The 25,422-nt window shown below is 35.8% G+C and overlaps 1 protein-coding gene across 15 annotated transcripts in view; it reads right to left on the reverse strand.

Annotated features, from left to right (window-relative positions):
• EPB41 (erythrocyte membrane protein band 4.1) overlaps nt 1–25,422 on the reverse strand; it is a 151,399-nt gene that overhangs the window by 54,857 nt on the left and 71,120 nt on the right. For all 15 annotated transcript variants that reach the window (XM_081308393.1, XM_081308394.1, XM_081308399.1 and 12 more), the window contains exons 5-11: nt 22,658–22,700; nt 13,309–13,384; nt 10,829–11,047; nt 6,415–6,502; nt 3,376–3,528; nt 970–1,067; nt 111–283 (exon numbers count right to left, since the gene is read on the reverse strand). In XM_081308393.1, the coding sequence (XP_081164519.1) occupies nt 111–283; nt 970–1,067; nt 3,376–3,528; nt 6,415–6,502; nt 10,829–11,047; nt 13,309–13,384; nt 22,658–22,700 (850 nt within the window). The remainder of the gene's footprint in view (nt 1–110; nt 284–969; nt 1,068–3,375; nt 3,529–6,414; nt 6,503–10,828; nt 11,048–13,308; nt 13,385–22,657; nt 22,701–25,422) is intronic.

Genomic DNA, 25,422 nt, shown 5'->3' on the forward strand with positions numbered 1-25,422 from the left:
AGAATTCGTGCGCATCTGAGATAATTTGGTTCTCTTATAGATAACTGTGCTTCCTTTATCTCTTTCTAAGGAACTAGGATCACAAGAAATCATTAGTATTCAATACAGACCTCCATCGAGACTCCGGGATGCACGTTTGCTTGCTGTGCGCTCGAAGTGTGGGGCAGGCCTGTCAATCAGAGCACTAGCTTGCCTGGTCTGAGCTTGAGTCCGGCCGCTATATCGAAATTTGGATCCCAGGGCAAGAAATTTGCTTTTGGGAATGGTGTCTGTAGATGTCAGTCTGAGAGAAAAATCATAACAATCACATATTATATAAATTATCTCATTCTGAAACTGTACAATTAAAAATAAGATCAAGCATAAAAAATGTTTCTCAATTTTAAGATATAATTATAGTTATTAGGAGATTTCAACTCATGCAATCATGATTTCAGTTCCATGTCATGTCTCAAAGCAATCAGTATATTTAGTTGTTGCCTTCATTAATATCATCTTATATCTCTATAGATAGGGCCTTATGGTTTTCACTGCAATAATTTCACTATATCTTTGTAATATTGTCACCATTTTATAGATACAGGAAACTGAACCACCCCAAGGAAGTTATATGTATAAGGTCACATATCTGTTAAGGGACTGGGCAGTAACAAAGGCCAAGCCCAGGACTGTTAGCTACAGTTAGGGCAATCATAGAGTACCCAGTGAACACAGGATCCTATTCTCCACTTCCCTCCTCCTCCTACCATACAAAGAAAGGTGCTTTGGAAATGTTGAGGCACGCTTTTCAACCCAGAGCAGGGAAAGTGGATTCATTTTGTGTGGATTCATTTTGTCTTGCTTAAGATGATCTCACTAGAGCTAAACAAAAGTGCCAGTCATATAAAGGAGAGAATTTCAATAGAAGACTTAAAATAGAAACACACATACATAATTTATCCTTGAGAAATACTTAAGTGAGAACAATACCTGAAAAATGTGTGATGTTCTACACAGACTTTCCATAATTTCTTAGCTGCTCGGTAACTGGGAAGTTTGAATCCAATGGTACTTTCGTATTGTTCTTGCTATAGAAACACAAACATGGAACATAAAGTATCATTTGACTATAGTAATACAGCACCAGAGAAATATGGTGCCACCAACGAGATCATTGTAAAATCAAATAATGTTATCAATTTAAGGACATAAAATATCATTTGAAATGTTTTCCTACTCACCAGAAGAAAGTCACTCCTGAGGATGTCCTTTTCCAAAGCAAGGAAGCCAAGAAATGCATATTATTCATGCATTTTATTTTTGTTCAGAAAACACACATGCATGCATATACACACAAACACAGGGCATTTTTCTGAGACATAATTAAGTCACATTTTGATTGTCTAGACATTGCTTTTCCTTAGTTATTATCTGTATTTGGGATATTAGATTATTCAAAGATAAGGGAATGAGATATAAAATAATTCTTCCATCAATCAATATTATTACACAATAATAATTAGTAATAATAACTAAAGATTTGGCTCAAATCAGATTAATTTTTAAAAGTTAATTAAATTTTAGAATTGGCAAATAAAAATTGTATATATTTATTGTGTTCAGTATGCAAATATTGAACATGCTAAATCAGGCTATCAATATATGAATTAACTCACATAATTTTTTGTGATGAGAACCCTTAAAATCTAATCTATTAACAATATTTTAATTTTTTTGTTTGTGCTGGGTATTGAACCCAGGGCCTCATGCATGCTAGTCATCTCTTAGTAATTTTCAAGAAGATAATACACTGAACTATAATGATTATGTTGTATAATTGGACTCTTAAGCTTATTCTCCAGATTCTCTAATTATTAAATGTTTATTCTTTTTCCCTTTTTCTGACCTTTAATTTATCTAGATACCTCTAACTGAAGCAAACCATATCCTACCAGGGCTACAAGAAACATGTTATTGGTCTCTTACTTCTCTGTTTCTCCCTTAAGCATACTTTATTAGATAGAAAAGGAAAGTGAAATTTGTTTTCAGTGCCTATCATTGCCAATAACACTATGATTAGACAGGATCAATTTTTACACTGAAGAAACTGAGTTCAGAGAAGTAATTTGCTCAGTCTCATAGTTATTAAATGGCAGAACCAGAATGTCACTTCTAAGTCAACAATAGTTATATTCCACTTCCAGAATCCCATTTTTCCTGATTGCTTTCTTAAATAGGAATTCTGCATTTTTAGCACATAGTTGACAGAGACTGAGGCCTTCCTATTATCATATTTATTAATATATGTGTGTATTTAGTTTTGTTTTCCCACATTAAGATACAAGAATGTTGTCTTATTTACCATTAAATTGCAAAGAAAGCCCCAATAAATATTTGTTGGTTGACCGACTCTTGGATTTGAAACTTCAAGGGAAGACATTGGCTGCTTTGTGCTAGGCACAGATAAATAATTATAATACAAAATAAATGCTTCAATGATAATCCCTACCCAAGATTTTTAAGGCTGCATGTCTACAATTTCCAGGCTCAAAGAGTGAGCTATTTTTCGCCAGCAGATGGTGATATATAAACATACAAAAAGCGACCTTATGTCAGGCTGGTCCTTTTCTGTGTTGAGTTTTCACTGTTATCTCATTTGATGTTCAAATAAACTGGGACTGAGGAGGTATTATCCTTCTTGGATGATAAGGAAAGAGCCTTAGATTTATCCAGGGTCTTTTGTTAAGCAAGTGGAAGAGAAGGAACTAGAACTTTTTAAAAAAAAATTAATTCCTACTTAAACAATTTGCTATTGCACCAAGATAGCTCTTTTACAATTTAAAATTGGCCTGCATCAATCAGTACATCCTGAATTTTGGCTACCTATTATTAACTTAGTTGATCCAGTATTAAGCTGAACATACAACTCTATTAAAAATCTAGGACTTATGCATCAGGCCCTGGGTTCAATCCCTAGTAGTAAATAAAAATAATCTAGAACTTGACCCTGGAACATATAGTAACATATGTATATATACACAAATAAATTGTAATTGTAGAAGGTAGGATATAAAACATTTAACTCCACAAAGAAATTTTAGAATCTCAAGATACAGAATTTATAAATAGTTTCCCATGAAGTTCTTACCTGGAGTAAACAAGAAACAAGTTTACCAATCCAGGTTTTACTTTTGGCAATGGAATATTTACTTACAGGAATAAGAATGTCTGGAAAACCAGTAATAAGAAAAGAAGATTACAGGACTTAACAATTTAAGAAAACAGAAATATTGGCCCCCGACTAGTTAGTTAGACAGAGACTACTCAGATGGCATAACAAGGAAAATGGCAATGAGGAGATGTTTGGTTTAGGAAGAAAAAACATGAATTCTGTACCTCTCCAGGCCGGATCTTGATGAAAAAGCTGCTGCGTTTATAAGAAATCTTCAGTACTTTGGGCCAAGGAAAACGGTTAATTCTCAACTTATCTTTGTAAACCAAAAGGCCACTAGAGCAGACACCTAGGATGATATCCACTCCCTCCAAGTCCTGAAAAAGAAAAGTGTCAGCATTCAGTCTCGAGCAAAGTGTTCAACACAGCATTAACTATTATCAGATAATCTGAAGATATCAGCAACCAGAAACAGTTATGAAACACATCATGGAAAATAAAGTGTAACCCGACAATCATAATCCATATTGACAGATAAGAGTTCCCAGAGGCCAGAGTTTAGGGCTACGTGTACCACCTGGGGATATGACTCTCTCTCTCTTAACGACATGTTTGCACAGTTCTAATTCTCTTTTGAAATGATACAGTGGTAATCCCTCCAGAAAATCAAGTTAAGATTTGACTCTATTCCTGTATAAACTCAACACATGAAAATCTCAGCTTCTTAAAATAACTGATGTTAAGTATATTAAATTATAAATATTATCCCTAAGGCTAGAAAGAACATTAAGGCAAAATGAAGTCATGTTTACATGCCTCTTTATTAAAGAAAAAAATTTTAAATATTAATAATCAATGTAATTCAAGGAAAATGAATTTCATCTGAGTTAATTTCTACAGATGGCTATATTTAGCTAAATAATCAAAATCTAGGGTTAAATTCTTTTGAAGGGTGCGGGCAGGGGTACTGGGCATTGAATGGTCATTGAACTCAGGGGCACTCAATCACTGAGCCACATTCCCGGCCCTATTTTTGTATTTTATTTAGAGACAGGGTCTCACTGAGTTGCTTAGTGCCTCACTTTCGCTGAGGCTGGCTTTCGAACTCGTGATGCTCCTGCCTCAGCCTCTCAAGCTGCTGGGATTATAGGCGTTAGCCACTGCGCCTGGCCAGAGTTAAAGCTTTTTGACTCCTCTTTTTCCTACAATAAGTATAGAGAAAAATGTTAGTGCCTACATGTGTTATGTACAAGCATAACAGAGATGCAGAAATTGAATATAGTTTTAATTCAATGACTATGTGACTGAAAATTTACCTCAAGATGCCCTCTTAAGTTTTTAAAGCCTGGAGGTACAACTATCTTTCTCCCTTTTTTTAAAAAATATTTTTTTAGTTGTTGATAGACTTTTATTTTATTTATGTATATACAGTGCTGAGAATTGAACCCAGTGCCTCACACATGCCAGGCATGTGCGCTACCGCTGAGCCCCAGCCCCAGCCCTATCTCTGTCTTTTAATGACACAGAAACAGTTGCTTTACAACATTTAGAAAAGGAATTTGCTGCCTGACTTCTTCACACCTTGCTGACTGACACAAACCTTTTGCAGGAAATGAGAAGTTCTGGAAATATACCTTATCTGAAATACTGATATTTCCATTGTCTATTTTAGAAATTCACAGAAGTTATAGTACCCAGCCCCCCAAAAACCAGGACAACATCTGAATTTGAAATTAGAAGTAATTGAACTTAAGAAACTATCGATATTCAGGTTGAGAAAATCATGAAAGATTAGTCTAGTCAAATCACAGACCAGATGTCTGTCTCTTTTCTTAATTCCTACCAAGTGATTATTTGGCCTATCCTGGAATAACTTCAGTGACAGGGAACTCATCACTCTTTGAGATAGCCCATCTCATCTTTGAAAAGCTCTGCTACATAATTTGTCAAACTGAACTGAACAACATATTTCCCTATAGTTTACATTTTACTATCTCTAGGCTTATATTTTAAAGCCATAGTAAAATCTATTTTACACATCACTCTTTTAAATTAACAGGAAGGTAGATATTATGTCTTCCCAGAACTTTCTCTTTTGTAGGATTAATATCCTTGTTCCTTTGTTTTTCATTGGACATGGTTTAGAGTCTCCTGATCATGCACACTAGTTAAGTTCCTCCAAAGGAGCATCTGAGCATCCCTTTGAGCCCTCTCCTTCATGATATCCTCAACCTCTCTAGCCATTTGAAGATGAGGGAAGTCAAGCGATTGCCTTAAGTAATCCCTCTCTTAGGCTGTATTAGGCAGAAGTAGGATTAAAGTTTAAGTTTCCAATGCCCTAACCTAGGGGTTCTCAACCAGCCACTGTAGTGTATTCGGCGTACATTAGAATCTCCATCTCAGCTTCTGGTTCAATAAGTCTGGAATGGAACCTGAAAATGCATCTGTGATGCTAAATGCTGCTGACTCAGGGACCACACTTTGAGAACCATTACCCTAAGCCAGTGGTTCTCAGGTTCAAGCTTGTATTATATTCATTTGGAATGCTCATTAAATCTGGAGGTTCTAGAGCCTGTCCTCTGAAATAAGTCAGTAAATCTGAGAGAAGCTCTGGAATCTGTACAATTAGTAGACCTCTCAAATGATTTAGGTGATGTTGGCTGTGAGAAAAGCCTTGCTGCCACACTGTGATTTTCAAATGTAAATGCATTTTAGGAAAATATAATTTCTTTTTCTCTAGGTTGTATTTTTTTATTTTTTACAGTGGCTTAGTTATAAAACTTTTTTCTGACAGTGGATTGCCAAGTAGCAATTCAACTGATATACTTAAAATTCAAAAAGAATTACTATTTGGGGGGGGCTGGGGATGTGGCTCAAGCGGTAGCGCGCTCGCCTGGCATGCGTGCGGCCCGGGTTCGATCCTCAGCACCACATACCAACAAAGATGTTGTGTCCGCCGAGAACTAAAAAATAAATATTAAAAAAAAAAATTAAAAAAAAGAATTACTATTTGGGGCTAGGGCTGGGGCTCAGTGGTAGCGCACTTGCCAGGCATGTGTGAGGCACTGGGTTCAATTCTCAGCACTGCATATAAATAAATAAAATAAAGGTCTATCAACAACTTAAAAAAAAAGAATTACTATTTATTTTGAATGTTTTAAAATAGCCCAGATAAATGCTGGTGAAAAGTAACACAAGTGCAATTTACACATAGCAAACCTGCATCATCTAGTGCATATTAATAAAGGCCAGAGATACATTACCTTTGCTTTATGCAGATCGACACCATACATAGACAACTTTTTGGCATTCTCAAGAAATTCCAAGTCAGCCTGAGCTGGAGTCATGGACCTTTGATAAAATAAAAATAAAAATTCAGTGTCATAGTATCCACATTTACAGTAATCACAGTTGTATCTTCATGACACTTCATATAAACACAACCATACACATGTTGACCAATATGTATATAAAATAAATTTTATAGTCCATAAGTGGATTATTATAGAATGGAAATGTTTTCATAAAGAAAATGATATCTTGAGAAAACAAAAAGACACTAAAAAAATACTGGAAAAAAAATTTAAAACTCCCTACAATTTCCTTCAAATGACCTCATCCATCATTAGCTCTGTCCTCCCTCTCTTCATCCTTTTCTATCCCATACATAAATTCCTTCCACTAATTTTCTTGCCAAGGAGATGACCAAATTAAATCCTCAAGGGGCATGGGACAATTTACAAGATCCTCTTAGCTGCCTTTTTTCCCTCTATACCCCTGAATTGAGTTATTATGGAAATTAAACAAGAGGGCAGCTGATGTTACTTAACTGGGACTCTTAATGGGGCCAGGTTTAATGAAAAGAAAATTTCTGGTAACAGATGGTGTTCTGCCCACAGATCTAAACAAAATAAATTGGTTAATAGAAGCACACAGAGAATGGGATTGTTTTCTGTTATTAAGATGTCTTCATTACCAGGCAAATAATGAATTAGATTTGTTTGAAAACAATCAGTCTCACAGTCTAAACATTCACTGTGTCAGTCTTTCCTTCTCTAGAAGTTTCTTTGCTTTTGGAAAGTGCTCACTGAGATTTGAAGACAAAGATATCATTCCCAACCCTGCACAATTCACACCAATCAAGAGTAACTTCTTAGTAACAATAATGCAGCCACATCTCAAAAAAAAAAAAAAAAAAAAAAAAAAAGAAAAAAAAAGAAAAGAAAAGAAAAGAAAGAAAAGAAAAGAAAATGCCAGTTTCCCAAAAGACTGCCTCAAGCTACAGAGAGCAGCAGGGGTCTCTTCATTTAACAAGGAAAAGTCTCTTCCAAACCCATCTGTCTTTACCCTCATTAAAAAGAACAAAGGATTCATTGGAACAACAACTACCAAAAAAGAAAACACACAGGAGAGAAGGAAGCAGATTTGTTTTAACTCAGCCTCCCTAAATAAACTTTTTTCTACAAGCTCTAAAGCATCTCACCTAATTCTGTTTACTAATAGACCTAAAGTTGAAGATTAAAAAGAAAAAAAAAAAAAAAAACGGAAGAAAAATGGGAAAATTAACCCATATAAAAGTCTATATATTCAAGTAATTCAAAATATCTCAGGAAAGTTCTGTAATTGTAAATTACTTTTCCATATAAGTGATACACTTTTCTAGTTAAGGTTACTCCCAGTTGTTTTATATTTTACTGTTCTTATTAATACTAATGGGGTGAATTTTAGGAGTTTGAAGCTGGAAAGGAACTTGAAGGTAATGAGTTCAACATTTTCATTTTGCTGATAAAGAAAATAGACCCTGAAGGATTGCATGATTATGAATTGGCTGAAACACTTGGTTTGAAGCAGCAGGCTTAAGTCACGACTCAAGTCACACTACTTGGGCTAGAATCCTGGTTCCTGAACTTATGGGTGGTGAGCCATTGTCTCCCTCAATCTCCTCTATAAGGTAAGAATCACATTAATTTTGCTAGATAAATAAATGTGACTATTAGAATTAAATAAGATAATGGCTGTGAAACTGCTTTGTAAACTATTTATTTATTATTTTGCAACCTTAATTTTCTAATAGTATAGTATCCCATCTCTACATGGATTATAAAATTAAATTGAGAGAAATAATTTGGATCAGTTAAAGTTGAAGATCAATTTTAAACATTAAATGAAGCAATCATGACAAAAAACTTCCCTATATTCACAATACCCCAGGGTTCAGTTTAATTTCTCTCTTTTCATAATTTGTATTTCCTTTTATCAACTCTCATTGCTGTCAGTAACCCCTTCCCCTTATAGATGCACCCCTTATTCTGTCTGGATAGAATTCCCCATTCTGGCCTGCTTCACACATATGGATTCCCTAAGACCTTTGAAAATCATAACAAGCTGGGAACAGAGTACTGTCCAGCTGAGTTCAGTGGTACATGCCTATCCCAGCTACTCAGGAGGCTGAGACAGGAGGATCACAAATTCCAGGCCAGCCTGGGCAACTCAGCAAAACCCTTTCTGAAAATTAAAAATAAAAATGGCAACAGGTATAGCTGAGTGGTAGAGTGCACAAGTGCCCACATTTGATCCCAGTACCCAGTACCTCCTTCCACCCCACTTTAAAAAAAGTATTGTCCAGAGTTATTCAGTACCACCTAACAAGTTACTACTTATGAGTACTTCAGCTTAAAGTACCTACCCAGGGTGCTCTGGCACTTTAAAAAGATTAGCTCTTGCTCATTACAAAGAGAAGTTTCAGCACAGTTTCCCTGTATTTATTTATTTCAAGCAAGTGGGGTCAGGAGAGTCATGCAGTGAGTTCTGGTGTTAAGTGACAGTCTTTTCATAATGTTTGTTGCATCTCCTAATTAAGTATTGTGATTTCAAATAATTAAGTGGGGACAATGAAGTGGAGGACAATTAATTTTAAAGCTTGATTTGCTAGTGTTAATTTAAAGAGTTAATTATAGCTTTAAAATCCCTGTCTGGGCAAAGGGCCACTACGACAGGTTCCACTTACAAGGCCTTCTTCTACTTGTCTGAGGAGCAGGCTGGTAATCACTTCAATACACAGTAAAGTGCTTATGTCTCAGCAGAAGTTTCTTTGGAGTGGTTAAAGCACCATGTTGCTGGACATAATTAAATTTCCCATTTGTGTTTCTGCTTGTGAGGGCTACGAAAATTTCCAAAATGGAGCAAGTAAATTCCATGACTTTTTTTCATATACCTAACTGAACATCAACTGATCATATCCACCTGTCCAGTGACATTGTTCCATCTATTTGAGTTTAAAATTCTATTAAGTTCTGTGAGTGGTTCTCCAAACCCAGATGCACATTGCTTGTAAAATGGGGATAAGGATTATTATTTTTATTATCCTAGCAAATATATGACATGAGAGGTCTACTAATCACTGTGCTGAGTACTTCTCATGACTTTTCTGATTTAAACAATTATAACATTTCTAGGGCTGGGGATGTGGCTCAAGCGGTAGCGCGCTCGCCTGGGATGCGTGCAGCCCGGGTTCGATCCTCAGCACCACATACCAACAAAGATGTTGTGTCCGCCGAGAACTAAAAAATAAATATTAAAAATTCTCTCTCTCTCTCTCTCTCTCCCCTCTCTCACTCTCTCTTTAAAAAATTTTTTTCTATTATCATCCTGGTTTCAGATGAGAAAATTGAAGCTTAGAAGGCTTAAGTAACTTACCAAGAGTCATAAACCTGATAAGGAATGGAATCTGAATCCAAAGTAAAACAGGCTTACTCCAGAGCTAGTGATTTTAACTATGTGCTCTACAGTCCAACTCAGTGGTTCTCAAACTTTTTTGGCATTAATAACTCTTTACTCTCTTAATTATTAAGGACTCTGAAATACTATTCTTTATGCGCTTATATCTATCAGTATTAACTATTACAAATTAACTATATTACAAAATTTGTATTAAATGTCTAAAGAATAATAAGTCCATTATTTTTAACATTAATAACCTTTGTGAAAAATGACAATGAAGGATTGAGAATTTAAAATTCTTCTTTTATGGTATATCAAAACTCACAATAGCAGTTTTTTGTAATTTTTTTTTAATGATACCAGGGATTGAACCGAGGGCCTGATACTCACTAGGCAAATAATTTCAACCTAGCTCAGATGAACTATATGCCCTTGCTTTTGAGCACTATACTACAATACTTCCCAATGTTACACATTATTTTCATAGCAGAATAGTTGGTGAATTCAACGAAGACTTTTAAAGATAACTGCAGGAGTTTCATGGGCCCTCCACAATCTATCCACATACATACATTCCAAGTTTAAAACTCTTGCTCTAAGGAGCTACTACAGCATGGTAAGTTAAAATCTGAAGGAAAAAGAAAAAAACACCTGTAAGACTAATAGCTACCATTTATTGAGTACCTACTACACATCTAGCTCTGTGCTAAGTGCTTTACCTATGATACCTCATTTAGTTTTCATTCTGCAATACAAAGCCCATTACTATAGTAAGAAAACTGAGGTTCAGAGGACTTAAAGGGACTTGCTCAAAGTCAAACAGTAGAGGGAAATTAGCTCTTCACCAACTCTTTCTGTGGCAGCATGCTCCCTTTTAGGCAAATGCTGATTCAATACCAGGTCAAGGGTTTGAACTTATTACCAAACAAACAGAATAAACTCTGGAGACCCAGTCACCTGTATGATTTATGCAGTTCCATGACCTTCTCTTCAAGTTCCTTGGTCTGATTTGGGGCCAGATGAAAATCACTAACATAATCCACACCATGGAGTTCTGGATCGTAGTCTCCCAGCTCAGACTGGATGGTGTAAGAACCCAATAATGCTAAGGTTGCAAAGGAACAGGGCAGACGTCCTGCAACAATGTCCTGTCGAAGCTGAAGACATAAATAATATCTACAGACAAAAGAGAAAAATGTTAATATGTCAGTCATGACAAAATATAGAGGGACAAAAAGGATAATAGGGAGAGGGAGAGAAGAAAAATAAGAGAGAAGAGATTAAGTAAATATGAGATCATATTAATAATTGTTCCATGTAAGTAGTGGGCAATCTAGGTAGTGTAGGATATGAAGTACCATACACGTAAACTATTTAATCTTCAAAGAATTTGTGAGGTGAGTATGACTGCAAGAGTATATAGAGAGAAGCAGCCTCAGAGGCTTAGCTGGCTCAATGTTAGTAATAAAATGTTTGGTCCAAAACCAGGTCCTTTCTTTTCTATCACTTTCCTTTGACAAATGTGTAGATACTGTCCTTCAAGAACAAAGATGGAAATATTGACACATTTTTGCTAGGATATGAACATTCTGGTGTGTTTTCGCTCCCAGATAGGCTACATGGCATGCAGCCTTCTACATTCTAGCAGCCACCTTATAAGAACAATTCCCCCTGTGTGCTAAATTGTTGGTAATTCAAACTGCAGCTAAACAGCCAGTTCAACTAAACAACTGAGTGCCCTATCACATACAGACACTTGTTTCTATCAGTATAATAGTCCTACCTGTGATCCTGACCTCCTTACCACATGTTAATTGAGTTAACCAATTCAGACAGTTCTATAGAACAAGAAGGTATGATGAAATTGACAATTCCTACATTAATTAGAACATATCCTTTTTTTAAAACCATAATATTGAATAATATATGTATCTACAATAATTTTTGCTATCTACAATTAGTTGCTACATTTATGGGGGATTGTTTATTTTTCTGAAATGGAGTATCACCATGTTGTCCAGGCTGCCCTTGAATTTACAATCCTCCTGCCTTAGCCTATTATATAGTTAGAATTACTGGTGTGGTGCACGACCATGCCTGACATTTTTTTTTTTAAGTCACAGAAACACTGAATAAGTCACAAGAATCTTAAACTCCTTTAAAGTGCAGGAAATTAGCAAAGTTTTTTAGGGATATATTCTGCTTTACAGAATAAGAATGGATGAAGAAAGATGATTAAGTAGCAACTCTAAGAGACAAACATTATCTGTGAAAAAGAAACAGTTTTATCGGGGAGAGAGATGGCATCTCAGCTTTAAGAATATACTAAAAGGGGCTGGGGTGGTGGCTCAGTGGTAGAGCACTTGCCTAGCACGTGTGAGGCACTGGGTTCAATTCTCAGCACCTCATATAAATAAATAAAATAAAGGTCCACTGACAACTAAAAAAAAAAAAAAAAAAAAGAATGTACTAAAGGGGCTGAGGTTGCTGGGGTTGTACCTCAGTGGTAGAGCATGTGCCTAGCATGTGTGATGAGCATGTTGATCCTCAGCACCACATAAAATAAATAAATAAAATAAAAGGCATGTGTCTGTCTACAACTTAAAAAAAAAAAAGAATGTGTTAAAGATGAATGGACAACAAAGCCATCTTAAAAAATGATATAAACTTGCTGGTGTGGTGGCATATGCCTGTAATCCTAGCAACTCAGGAGGCTGGAATTACAGGCATATGCCATTGTGCTTGACAAAAGTAATTTTCTTAAAAGAAATCATTAGGTTGCTTTCAAAAAATAGAAGATTATTTTATAAATTAAGTAGGCCCAAAGGAAAATTCAATTCCTGAGGATCATGGGCCTAATCACATAGTCTAAACAGGAGATAGAAAGAATCTATAATAACCCTGAGATTTTAGTTTCTTTTTGATCCCTATAGGAAGGAACACAGTGGGAGATAAGTATGAAGGGGAAGGAAAACAAAAAAGACCCAGCGGAAGACATGAATTGGTATGAACATACTTTATATACAAACAGAGATAAGACAAATTGTGTTCTATATGTGTAATAAGAATTGTGATGCATTCCACTGTCATGTATTTAAAAAATAAAAGCAATTAAAAAAAAAAAAAAAGACCCAGCGGAGCCACTCACCAGTCCATTCATGTAACATGACTTACAGGAGCCCTGCCCACTGCTTGGCATATTGTCATAACAAGCAAGGCTACTAGTTCCTCTATCAGTTTCTTCCAAAGCAGATCAGAAACTTGAGGCTTTTTAGCTCCCTTATTTGCAAATCTGCCTTAAAGTGGCTAGAAACTTTTTATCTTAGGCTACTCATTTAACATCTTATCACTTTTCTTCAATTCTGAGTAGGAAAATTTCCAGAGTTAATGATTATGACAATTACTGTTACAAATTTAACTATAGATTAATTATTTACCTTGTTATGTCCTCTGTTAACTGTGCTGGATCAGGTGGATAAAACTTTACGTTGAATGTAAAATTCCATGGGACACCTGCAAAAATGAACAAAAGAATTTTGTTTATGCCTAATTTTCTGATTGTTTTAAGTACCTCAAAATAATGAAAACAATTTTTTTTCTGAAATCTTCTAACATTTTCATGCTTTGTGGTAAGATAAACGTTTTCAGGAAGAAAATTGCTTATACATTATTTAGAACTATAGGATCTAATTTCTTTACCTAACTTAATAGCTTTGTTTACAAGGGATTAGAAGTACATAGACAAAATAATATGAAGGAAACCATACTAAAGATCCTACGTGTCAGCTTGTTTATACCAATTTACTTATTTATTTATTTAGTTTGTGGGGCTGGGAATTCAAACCTAGAGCCTCATGCAAGCCAGGTAAGTGCTCTACTAGTGAGCCATAGCCCCCGACCTCTGTAGCAGTGGCTTAGCCCCCGACCTCTGTAGCAGTGGCTTTCAAAGTGTGATTTAGATACTGCTCTGTGTCCTTAGAGATCATTCAGGTTACTAACAGATATTCTTTTTTTACTTTCGGCATTATTTATTTGTGGTATTTGTTAATACCATCTTAAATAAACAAAAGCATTAGTCTCATAAATATGAGTGAAACTGGGAGATTATTTTAGAAGGAAGAAGGGGCCCTAGGAAGGGTCCTTATTTTTCATTTTTTATCTTAAGGTAGGGTCATTAAATTGAGAACCTGTCTCAAAATTTTAAAAAAGGGCTGGGCACAGCAATCCTGAGTTCAATCCCAGTACTGAATAAAACAAAACAAAATCATAACTCTGTTTAAAATAGGCATGGAAACTATAAAAATTAAATCCTGAAACAAACAAACAAACAAAAAATGTTCTATTTTTTATCTACAATAAAAACCAGAGGATGAGTAAAGGTTAAATGGAGGATGCATTTCAATGTTTCCAGCTACATGCCGACCTTCAGGGTTTTCCTACTGTGGCTGTTGGCTTCCCATAAAGAAAGGCCTGATCTCAGCCAATAATCAGAATGCTTGGTTATGATCCTAGGACTCTCCATTTGTTTCAGTACTTACTGCATGCGAGGCACTAAGTCATTCTCTTACATACATTAACTTTTTAAATCCTCGGAAACCCAAGGATATTAGGGACTAGTATTAATTTGTTTTATATGTGAAGAAACAGCAGCTTAGGAAAGAACACAGCTAGTGAATCCAGGGTTTTCTTACTCCAAATCCCATGCTTTTAACCACTGGGTTCTACTATCCCACTATAAACATCTATGTGTCAATCATACTTCTGTTTTACCTCCAAATACTATGTTTATTGCTAATAGCAACAAGGACAATATTGTAATAGTTTGAATGTCTTAATGAATGTGTGCTTTTAAGCATACTAAAACACTTGATATAGAATTTCCTTAGAAATAGTTAATATTTTCCTTCAACATTTGACCAGTATAACCAAAGCCTACTCAGGTCCTAATACTTACATTAACCCATTTCTAATGCTTCATTTCTCAAAAACCTTAAATGGCACTTAGGTCAGAAAAACAAACTAGTAACTGTCTCTCAAAAAAGGGAGGGACAGCATTTATAATATACATCAGACTAATACCATCTGTTGTTTCACTTTCTAATATGATAAAAACCTGTTAATCTAGCCATTGTTAATTCATAATTTCTCAAATATACTTTTTTAAAGTCCTCTATACCACCTACAGAAAGGCCTTGGCTAGAGCAAATCAATATGGAAAAAAAGGTAGTCAGGGCTGGGGATGTGGCTCAAGCGGTAGTGCGCTCGCCTGGCATGCGTGAGGCCCGGGTTCGATCCTCAGCACCACATACAAACAAAGATGTTGTGTCTGCCGAGAACTAAAAAATAAATATTAAAAATTCTCTCTCTCTCTCTCTCTCTCTCTCCCCCCCCTCTCTCACTCTCTCTTTAAAAAAAAAAAGGTAGTCAAAAACTGTTTTGCATATGCAAATTTAGTATTTAAGAACTTTAAACATAAGTTATTTCTTAACACAGAAAAATGATAATATGCATAAGAATAACATTAAGAAAAATCAAGTAAACAACAGTTTATAAAGTGATTCTTTTTTAATCTCTTTAAGCCTTGTGTTAAGTAACTGATATAGAAAACTTAATAACACCTATGATTGGTAGGAGAAAATAAGCACTTTTACCTATTTCTGATAGGAGTATAAATTGGTACAATACTATGGAGAACAATTTCAGTATATCTATCAAAAAACAACACATATATGTACCCTTTCACTTTGCAATTTCATTTTCATAAAGGTATCTGACTAAATACTTGAATGTAGTCAAAATGCTACCTTTATAAGATATTTGTGAAACAGTAGAATTCTAAAAACAACCTAAATGTATATATTTAGCAAGAGAAGGTAAATCAAATTATGGGTCAGCTCTATGTTGGAAAACTAGGTAGCCATTAAAAAGAAAGAAGTAGCTTTATACAGAATAATCTTCAACATAATGTTCAGTGAGAAAAAAAATCAAAGAACAGCATATATTAAAAGTTGCCATCCAAGTTTGGGGGGTGGGGAGAAAAAGTATAATTACAAGTATGATTATATATTTCTAGAATATCTCTATAAGGATATAAAATAAACTGGTAATAGTAGTTGGGAAACTTGGCAGGATATCTGTTAGGCAAGAAATCTGAGAGGATAGGGGAGAATAACAGTAGGGAGACCTGCTTTCACTACAGACTCTTTTTATGCCATTTTAATTTTGTTCTATGTACTTTCACTACTTGTTTTTATGCCTATAACTATATATATGTATGTGTGTGTGTATGTATATTTTTTTTGTGTGTGTATATATATATTTTTATTTTATTTTATTTTTTTTTGGTGGGGATTGACTCAGGGGCACTTAACTTAAGCCACATCCCCAGCCCTTTTCTGTATTTTATTTAGAGACGGGGTCTTGCTGAGTTGCTTAGGGCTTAGCTAAATTGCTGAGGCTGGCTTTGAATCCACAATCCTCCAGCCTCAGCCTCCCAAACTGCTGGGATTACGGGCATGCACCACCACACCTAACAAGATGCCCATAAAAATTTTTAAGGGATAATCTTTTGTCTCTTCCCACTAAAACAAATTCCTAAGGGCAAGAATGTTTTTTACTGTTTTGTTTGGTGTGCATCCCTAGTACCTACAATAGTACTTGGCATGTCATGAATGCTCAAAAAATATATATTGAATGAATGAAATAAAGTCATCAACCTCACAGCATTGTTGTGAAAGTCATACAGGAATGATAATGCTTTGGGGGAAAATATATATTTTTTAAAAAAGGATTATACAAGAAAAATAATACACACTAGTTTATTGAAATTATTTACCTATTCATTATCCCAGTTATCCGAATGACCTCAAGTTACTGAACATAATGAAATAAGAATATTTAAAAACTGACAAAAGCCTACAATTCTGTTTATATTTATTTGGGGGGTGGGTGGGATGTGGTAGTACTGGGAATTGAACCCAGGGCCTTGCACACTGAGCTACATCCTGAGCCTTTCTTATTTTTATTTTGAGTCAGGGTCTTACTAAATTGCCCAATTTGGCCTTGAATTCGAGATGCTCCTGCTTCAGGCAGCCAACTAGCAGAAATTGCATGTGTGAACCACCCTGTCAGGCCCATTTAGATTTTTCTCTCCAGAATAAGGAATTTTAACTGCATTAGAACTGGGCTGGGATTGTGGCTTAGCGGTAGAGCGCTCACCTAGCACATGCGGGGTGCTGGGTTTGATCCTTAGCACCACATAAAAATAAAATAAAGGAATTGTGTCTAACTACAACTAAAACAAAATATTTTTTAAAGAAATAGCCATAACTAAATGGAAATGTCCCAGATATTAACATTTTTACTTTTGTTAATGGCACTCATCAGGCGAGGAACTCAAAATTTTTGGTTCCAGCCAGGCATGGTGGCACATGCATGTAGACTGGCCATTGGGGAGGCTGAGGCCAGAGGATCACTTGTGTTTACCAGATGTCTGGGGAATACAGCAGATTCCAGCCTTAAATAGATAAAAACTTCTATTATTTTTCTATTATTCTATTTTCTATTATTTTCTGTTACAACTGTCCAGTTTCCCTGTAAGCAAGTTTAGGATTAAATACAATAGGGATGTTAAAAAAGTTGATCACTTGGAATTTAAAACACAATAAAGTTAAACTTTAGTGACTATTTCTAGAGCATGATAAACATAATTAGCAATATTTTATGGAAAATATTTAGTGAAGAATAAAAATAGTGTCTAGAAAAAGCTTTAAAAATTGTCACCAATAAAATTTCTGCCTTCTAACCCAGCAACATTTCAATGACATTCTTAACAAAAGTACATAACCTGAATCTAACCATGTGGAAACATTAGACAAATTCAAACTGACCACTTATGAAATAGTTGGTCAATACTCCAAAAGTACCAATGTTATGAAACACTTTAAAGACTCAGGAATTGTTCCAGATTAAAGAAAACTAAAAAGATGTGACAATGCTGTTTTACTTTCTCTCGCTCTATAGGATATCATTGGGATGACTAAAAATAATGTTTATATGTTATAATATTGTTTCAGTTTTAATTTTCTGCTTTTGATAATTGTACTGTGGTCATGTAAGAAAGTTCCTGTTGTGGGGCTAGGCACCTGCCTACCACGGGTGAGAGCCTGGGTTCAATACCCAGCATGGGGGTTTGGGAGAAGGAAAGTCCTAGCTTTTAGGGTACACAAAATGAAGTAATTAGGGGCAGAAGGGCAGGACATCACGACTGCAACTGTTTTTAATTGAGGTGGAATTCACATAATGTTAACCACTTCAAAGTGTACATTGGGTGACACTTAGTACATTCACAGAGTTGTACAACCACCACCCCTACCTAGCTAAGACATTTTTATCATTCCCAAAGGAGACCCTGCATCCATTAAGCAGTCAATTCCTGTTCACCCTTTCCTCAACCCCTGCCAGCAACTAATCTGCTTTCTGTCACTGTGAATCTACCTATTTTGGATAGCTCATTTAAACTGAATTATACAATATGTGGCCTTTTGTATCTAGTGTCTGGCACTTTTCCCCCTCTTTGAGACAGAGTCTCATTATGTTGCCAAGGCTGGCTTCAGGCTTCTAAGTAGTCGGGCCCCGGCGTGCCCTGTGGTGCTTAGCTTTCATCTGGTATAATGTTTTCAAGGCTCATCCACAGGTTGGTTCATCTTCATTCCTTTTTGTGGTTTCGTAATATGCCATTGTTTGAATATTCTGTATTTTCTTTATCTGTTAATGCACTTTTGGGCTGTTTCCACAACTTGGCCTCGTGGACAACACTGCTGTGATGCAACTTATTTTTAAATGGTTCAGAAAAAAAGCCATGTGTGTGTTTGTTTGTGTGTGTGTATACACGCATGCCTACATGCACTTGTGCCCTTGCTTGCACAAGTATAAGTAAATAGAAAAGAAAATAAAGCAAATGTAGTAAAATATTAACATTTGAGGAATTTGGGGGAAGGGTGTAAGGGTATCCAGGAATTCTTCATACCATTCTTTCCATTTCTGTAATTCTGAAATTATGTCCAAAATTTTAAAAAGTTAATAATTGGGAAAGAAAATTCTGCCTTCTGAAAACATAGGAAACCAAGAACTCTTGTATAATACTGGTGGGGGTGTGAACTATTAGAATCAATTTAAGGGAGAACAATTTGGCAATATCATGTAATGAGGAAAATAAACATAGCCTATAAACTAGTAATTCCACTTCCAGATATATAAGTAGGTACTTTTTTAAACCATGGAATTATGAGCCACGTACAACAAATTTAGTGAGGGGGAAAAATCAGCGCTTAAAAATGTGAAGGGGAATAAGAAAGAAAAAAAATCAGAATCTCACAGTGCAGATTAAGAATTATTTTGTGAAATCTTTTTTAACAGAGATGAATTTCAAAAACCCATGGGTGTGTTTCTGTATAGACTCAGAACATCTCTAAAAGGAAGACAAGAAATTAGTTACCATGGTTGTCTCCAAGAAAGGAAACTGCATGACTAAGACAGGGAAGAAGGGAGGTTCACCTTGTGCTGTACTCATTTGTGCCTTTCAATTTGATACACATACTAATAGCATCTATCTTAAAAAATAGTTTAAAAAACTATGTATGGAATACTTATATTTTTTTTAAAAAGAGAATTTTTAAATATTTATTTATTTTTTTAGTTTTCGGCGGACACATCATCTTTGTTTGTATGAGGTGCTAAGGATCGAACCCAGCGCCCCACGCATGCCAGGCGAGCGCACTACCGCTTGAGCCACATCCCCAGCCCTGGAATACTTATATTTTTGAAACACAAAATTTGTACATGCTTAACAGAAAATGTTACAGATTATATCAATTTGTGACTATATCCAATAATGTTTAAATTTTTCATCAGTATATATTATTTGTATAATGAAAAAGTTAAAAAAGAAAACATCTTCACAATAGATAGATGTGAAGGCTAAATAAGATGTTTACATTTTTATTATTAAAGTTTTATTAGAAAAAATAATTTTTTTCATGTTGTAGAAAGGATTTGATATTTTATAATTTTTTAAATTTTGAAAATGTTAAAATTTATTAATAATAGTTAACATCATAGTTAATTCAACTGTTTCTCTATTGTATATAGTGACAATATCTTCACAAGACTGCATGCTCATATTTTATAATTTTTTTTAAATGCCAAACATTGAAGTTCTTTTTCTTAGCAAGAGGTTTTTTTAATACTTAGGAATCTACTAAATATTCTTCTTAGCATACACTGCGTTAACTTTTCCTCCTAAAGAATCCTCTTATATGAGTAATATTATTCCTGAGTAATATTGAATATTAAAAGCGTATTCACTGAAAGAGGCTAGAAATTTTTTTCTAGTCATGTCTCAAATATTCTGAATATTTTTTGCTTTGACTTGCATTAAAAAAAAACAAACAAGCTTTTATAGATAAAAAGCAAATATGGTGAGCTGGCAGTCCAAAGGATTATCTTCTCTGTTTTTTTGGTTTGGGTACTGGGTATTGAACTCAGGGGTATTTGACCACTGAGCCACATCCCTGGCTCTATTTTGTATTTTATTTAGAGACAGGTTCTCACTGAGTTGCTTAGCATCTCATAGTTGCTGAGGTTGGTTTTGAACTCGCAATTCTCATGTCTCAGCTTCCTGAGCCACTGGGATAACAGGCGTGCGCCATCGTGCCTGGCATCTTCTCTCTTTTTATAAAATTAAAACAATTATAAATGGAGTCTAAAGGAAAACATTTCACCATAAGAGAAGTGTTTTAAGAAATGAATGGGGGCTGGGGTTGTGGCTCAGAGGTAGAGTGCTTGCCTGCCACACGTGAGGCACTGGGTTCAATCCTCAGCACCACATAAAAATAAAGACATTGCATCCATCTATAACTAAATTTTTTTTAAAAATAAAATAAAATAAATGAATGGGATGGGTGTGCTGACACAGGCCTGAAATCCCAGTGACTCAGGAGGCTAAGGTAGGAGGATTGCAAGTTTAAGGTCAGCCTCAGCAATTTAGTGAGGACCTAAGCAACTTAACAAAAGCCTGTCTCCAGATAAAACACAAAAAGGGTTGGGGATGTAGCTCAATAGTACAGCACCCATGGGTTCCATCCCAGAAAAAAATTAATCAAATAGACAAAAAAAGTCTTGATAATTCCTGAACTGTAAAATAGTTATGCTACAGAAACAGAGAAACTTTACAGTATAGGGTCTTAAATAAGCCTCTCTTGATTTCTGTCTATTTTCTGGAAGTAAAGTTTGCATTCAGGTGATAGTTAAAAATTATGATTAATAACTGCATTTCCTGGAAGTTTCTTCAAAAATAAACTAAACTCATAGGATAGCTATTGACCTTTAATCAGAACAAAACAAAACAAAACAAAACAAAAAGCATCTACCTCTTAGTTAATCTGCTGGGTCTGAGGCTACAAAATACTAACATATACTTTTCTTCATCCCGGGACACCAGTCTGAGCAGGGTATACAGCATGAGCTGTGTCGGAGGCCTTAAAGCTGACAGTGAAGCCACAATGTCAGAAGAGCCAGTGGCAAGGAATTCTTATTCCTGCATTCTGTTTATCTTCCATAGTCCCTTATACTTCAAGTTGGAAAAGACTGCTGGAAGAGATGAAAAGAACTACAGCGGTCCCTTATCCTAGGGAATATGTTCCACCTTAAAACCCCCAGTGGACGCCTGATATCTTAAATAGTACCAATCTCTATGTGTATGGTTTTCATATATATATATACACACACACACACACACACACACACATATATATCTCGTAAAGTTGAAAATTCACTTTTTCAAATAAAGGATACCGTTTACAGCTTCTCTTTGGTCTATTCAAATTGCCAGCATCACTACTCTTAAGCTCTATGGCCATTATCAAATAAAATAAAGCTTACTTGGACACAAGCACTGTGATACTGGGATTACCTGATAGCCCTAATGGCAACCAAGCAACTAATGGGTGGATAGCGACACAGCATGGTTACACTGGACAAAAGGATGATTCATGTCCCAGGCAAGACTGGAGCAGGACTGCAAACGGCATGCAATTCAAAATGTATACATTATCTATTTCTGGAATTTTTTGTTCAAAATTTATAGATCACAGTTTGTTGTGGGTAACTGAAACTGTAGAAAGTGACAGCACAGATAAAGAGGGACAACTGTATAGGGAAGAAAAAACATGGAGAAAGTTAGAACACAGGGCTAGGGGCGAGGCTCAGAGGTAGAGTGTGTGAGGACTTGAGTTCAATCCCTGGCATCAAAAAAAAAAAAAAAAACAGAAAGGAAAGAAATAAAGAAAGTTGTAATACAATAGTCCAGAACAACTTAAGAGGAGCAGGATCTAGCAGCAAACTCCCACTAGTGGGCTACTGCAGTTTTAATCACTACCATTTTGGGAACTGACTCCCATATCCTTTTTCTTGGCTCATCTTCGTTCTTTTCCACTTGTTACTCTAACCTGTTCCTATCTTCCCTAGCTTTGCCTAGTTGTTTAAAAAAAAAAAAAAAAAAAAAAAAAAAAAAAAGGTCAAGATCTAACCTACATCTCAACAGTGTCCTCCTCTGCTTCATTTTTCTATTATGGAATCTCCTCCTTCCAGGGGAAGGCTTTATGTCGTTTCAAAGCAATCTGCAATGGTCAGTATTCTAAAGTGACTGACTCACAGCCAGAAGTGGCTGGAAATCCTCTGACCTACTAAAAGAAAGGGAAAACTATAAAAAGGGCTATATCTACTTACCTCGAACTTGCTTTTTTATTTCTTTGGCGGAATCCAGCCATGTCTGTAAAAAGAGAAAAGGCATTCACACAGAGCCACAATACACATAAACAACAGAGTCCTCGGAAGCAGGATCACTGACCATCTTGGAAGAGTGCCTCCACATCAGCCTGCATCTCCCCTGACGGGCTTTGCATTGATTTTACAAAACATAATGATGTTCAGCAAAGTAAGACTCAGAAGCTGGGCTTAAATCCAAGCTCCACTACATTCTAACTGAGTAACTTTACCATTTCCAGGCCTCATCCCCTCATTTGTAAAATGAGATATTAGAGTAACACCCACCTCACAGAGTTAGGAAGATTAAGTGAGCTAATATATGGAAATCTCTTAGTAAACATTAAGTATGAAATAAACACTTGCTATATATATTATTCGGTCAAGTCTAGAGAAGATTCTACAACCAGAATCAATTCACATTATCCAAATCTTATTTTCCCTTCCAACTCTGACCTTTGTCTCGTTCAAGTTTTCTACATCAGCACAACATCTGGTACATGGTTCATACCCAGTTAATGTTCACAGGATAACAGGGCCATTAGGTTCCCCCTGACTACTCTTGCCCACACTAATCTTTCCCTCACTGTTCTCCCTCTGAAGGGTCCATACATCACCAGGACAGGCTCCATAGCCCATGGTAGACCATGTAAAATAGTGGCACTTGAAAAGAGCCTCACCATTAACATCTTTCATAGGAACCTTTGAAAAATGTTTAAAGACAAAAATCACTAAATTTCTAGAATTATTTAAAATATTTCTACAGAATGAAGATACAAATGAAAGAGTACGTTGGCTGAGGGTATAGTTCAGCTGGGTGTCATGGTATACCTGTAATCTCAACTACTCAGCAACCTGCAGAAGGAGGAAGACAAGTTTGAGGCCAGCCTGAGCAACTTAGATCCTGTATCAAAATAAAATTAAAAAGGGCTGGGGAAGGCTGGGACTATACAGTGTCAGAGTGACTGCCTGTTATGTGTGAGGCACTGGGTTTGATCTTTAGCATCACATAAAATAAAATAAAGGCATGGTGTCCATCTATAAGAGCAGTTATGCATGAGGCCCTGGGCTTGATCCCCAATACATACATACATATATACACACACAGGAAATAACCTAAAACTAAGTACATAGGTCAGTAAAATAACAAAGTGAACAATACAAATTATAGTATTATCAAAACCCCTCAGGAGCTCCACTTTTACTTCTACCTAATCCTTCCCCTTGCCTCATCCAAAAACTCTAAAAACGAATTTTAGTGATATTCAGAAAAACAGAAGATGTCCCCTTTACGCCCTCTACCAACAATGGTGACCAACTCATCTGCCTGCTCAAAGGAATGGGCTTGAACACCACAGTTTTATATTTGATTATATAGAAAGATAGTTACCACAACAGACAATAAGCACAAAGACTAAGGACTAGCTTCCTTTTATACTCCCTCACAATTAACACAGAAATATTTACTAATACCACTTAATATAAAATTGATCTATAGTATAAAAATTAGGTACACAGTGGTATAAGCCCTGTCAGAAAGGGAGGACCTTAGTCTCTCATTTAGATTAAAGAACTTTAAGTTGTGGTAGATGCAAAAGCAAAGGAAATTTTTAAAAACACTAGTTGATAAATTTTGTGGCATCTCTGAGAACCTTGGTTTATACTATACAATCTAGGAAGCTTAAGGAAGACAACTTTTTACTGCTTTGGAGTGGATATAATCTACAATAATAAAGAACTCCACATTTTCTAATTTAAGATAATCTCTCAAGGTAACCTGAAGCTTCCAAGTTCCTTCCAGGGATTCCATGAGCCATTCTGACTCTAGAGCTAAAATGCCCACCAATTTGACACTGAGATAGCAAATTCAGATTTGTCCCATGGGGACTCCAAGGGCTAAGATAATTTATATAACAAATTATTACTTTTCAGTATCTATACTTCCATAAAAACATTAAAATAATAATGAGCTGGGTGTCATGGTATACCTGTAATCTCAACTACTCAGCAACCTGAGGAAGGAGGATGGCAAGTTTGAGGCCAGCCTGAGCAACTTAGATCCTGTATCAAAATAAAATTAAAAAGGGCTGGGGAAGGCTGGGACTATACAGTGTCAGAGTGACTGCCTGTTACGTGTGAGGCACTGGGTTCGATCTTTAGCATCACATAAAATAAAATAAAGGCACGCTGTCCATCTACAATTAAAGAAAACAAAACAAGCAAACAAAAAGAGGGCTGGGGGAGTAGTTTAGTAATAGGGTACTTGCCTAGCATGAGTGAAGACCCTGAGTTCAATCCCCAGCACCAGAAAAAAGCAAAATAAAACCTTCTGGAGATAACAAGAATTGACGTGAACAAGAACAGTTACTTTTTTGCTAAAATTATTTAACTCCCAGTATTTTATTTAGCAAACAAATATTGGAGGAATGATTCAATGTAGTAGGCAGTGTGGTTTCAAAAAAAAAAAAAAGATTATAAAAAGAGTGCTTGTTCTTTAGGAGCCGTCATTTTAATGTGAGACATGAACAATGAGCAATCGATTTGTTCCAGGTGTGGCCATTACCATGACAGTGCCATGACAGAGCTGAGAGTACACTGAGATCACAGAGAACGCGCACCAGCATGGATTGGAAGGCAGTCAGGAAATGTTTCTCCAATAAAGTGTCTAGGGGATCTAAACTGAGTCTTGACAAACAGGAGGTATCCAGGCAAAAAAGAAAAAAAGGTAA

The sequence above is a fragment of the Spermophilus citellus genome, assembly GCF_964194105.1.
Source record: "Spermophilus citellus genome assembly, chromosome: 9".
Lineage (NCBI taxonomy): Eukaryota > Metazoa > Chordata > Mammalia > Rodentia > Sciuridae > Spermophilus > Spermophilus citellus.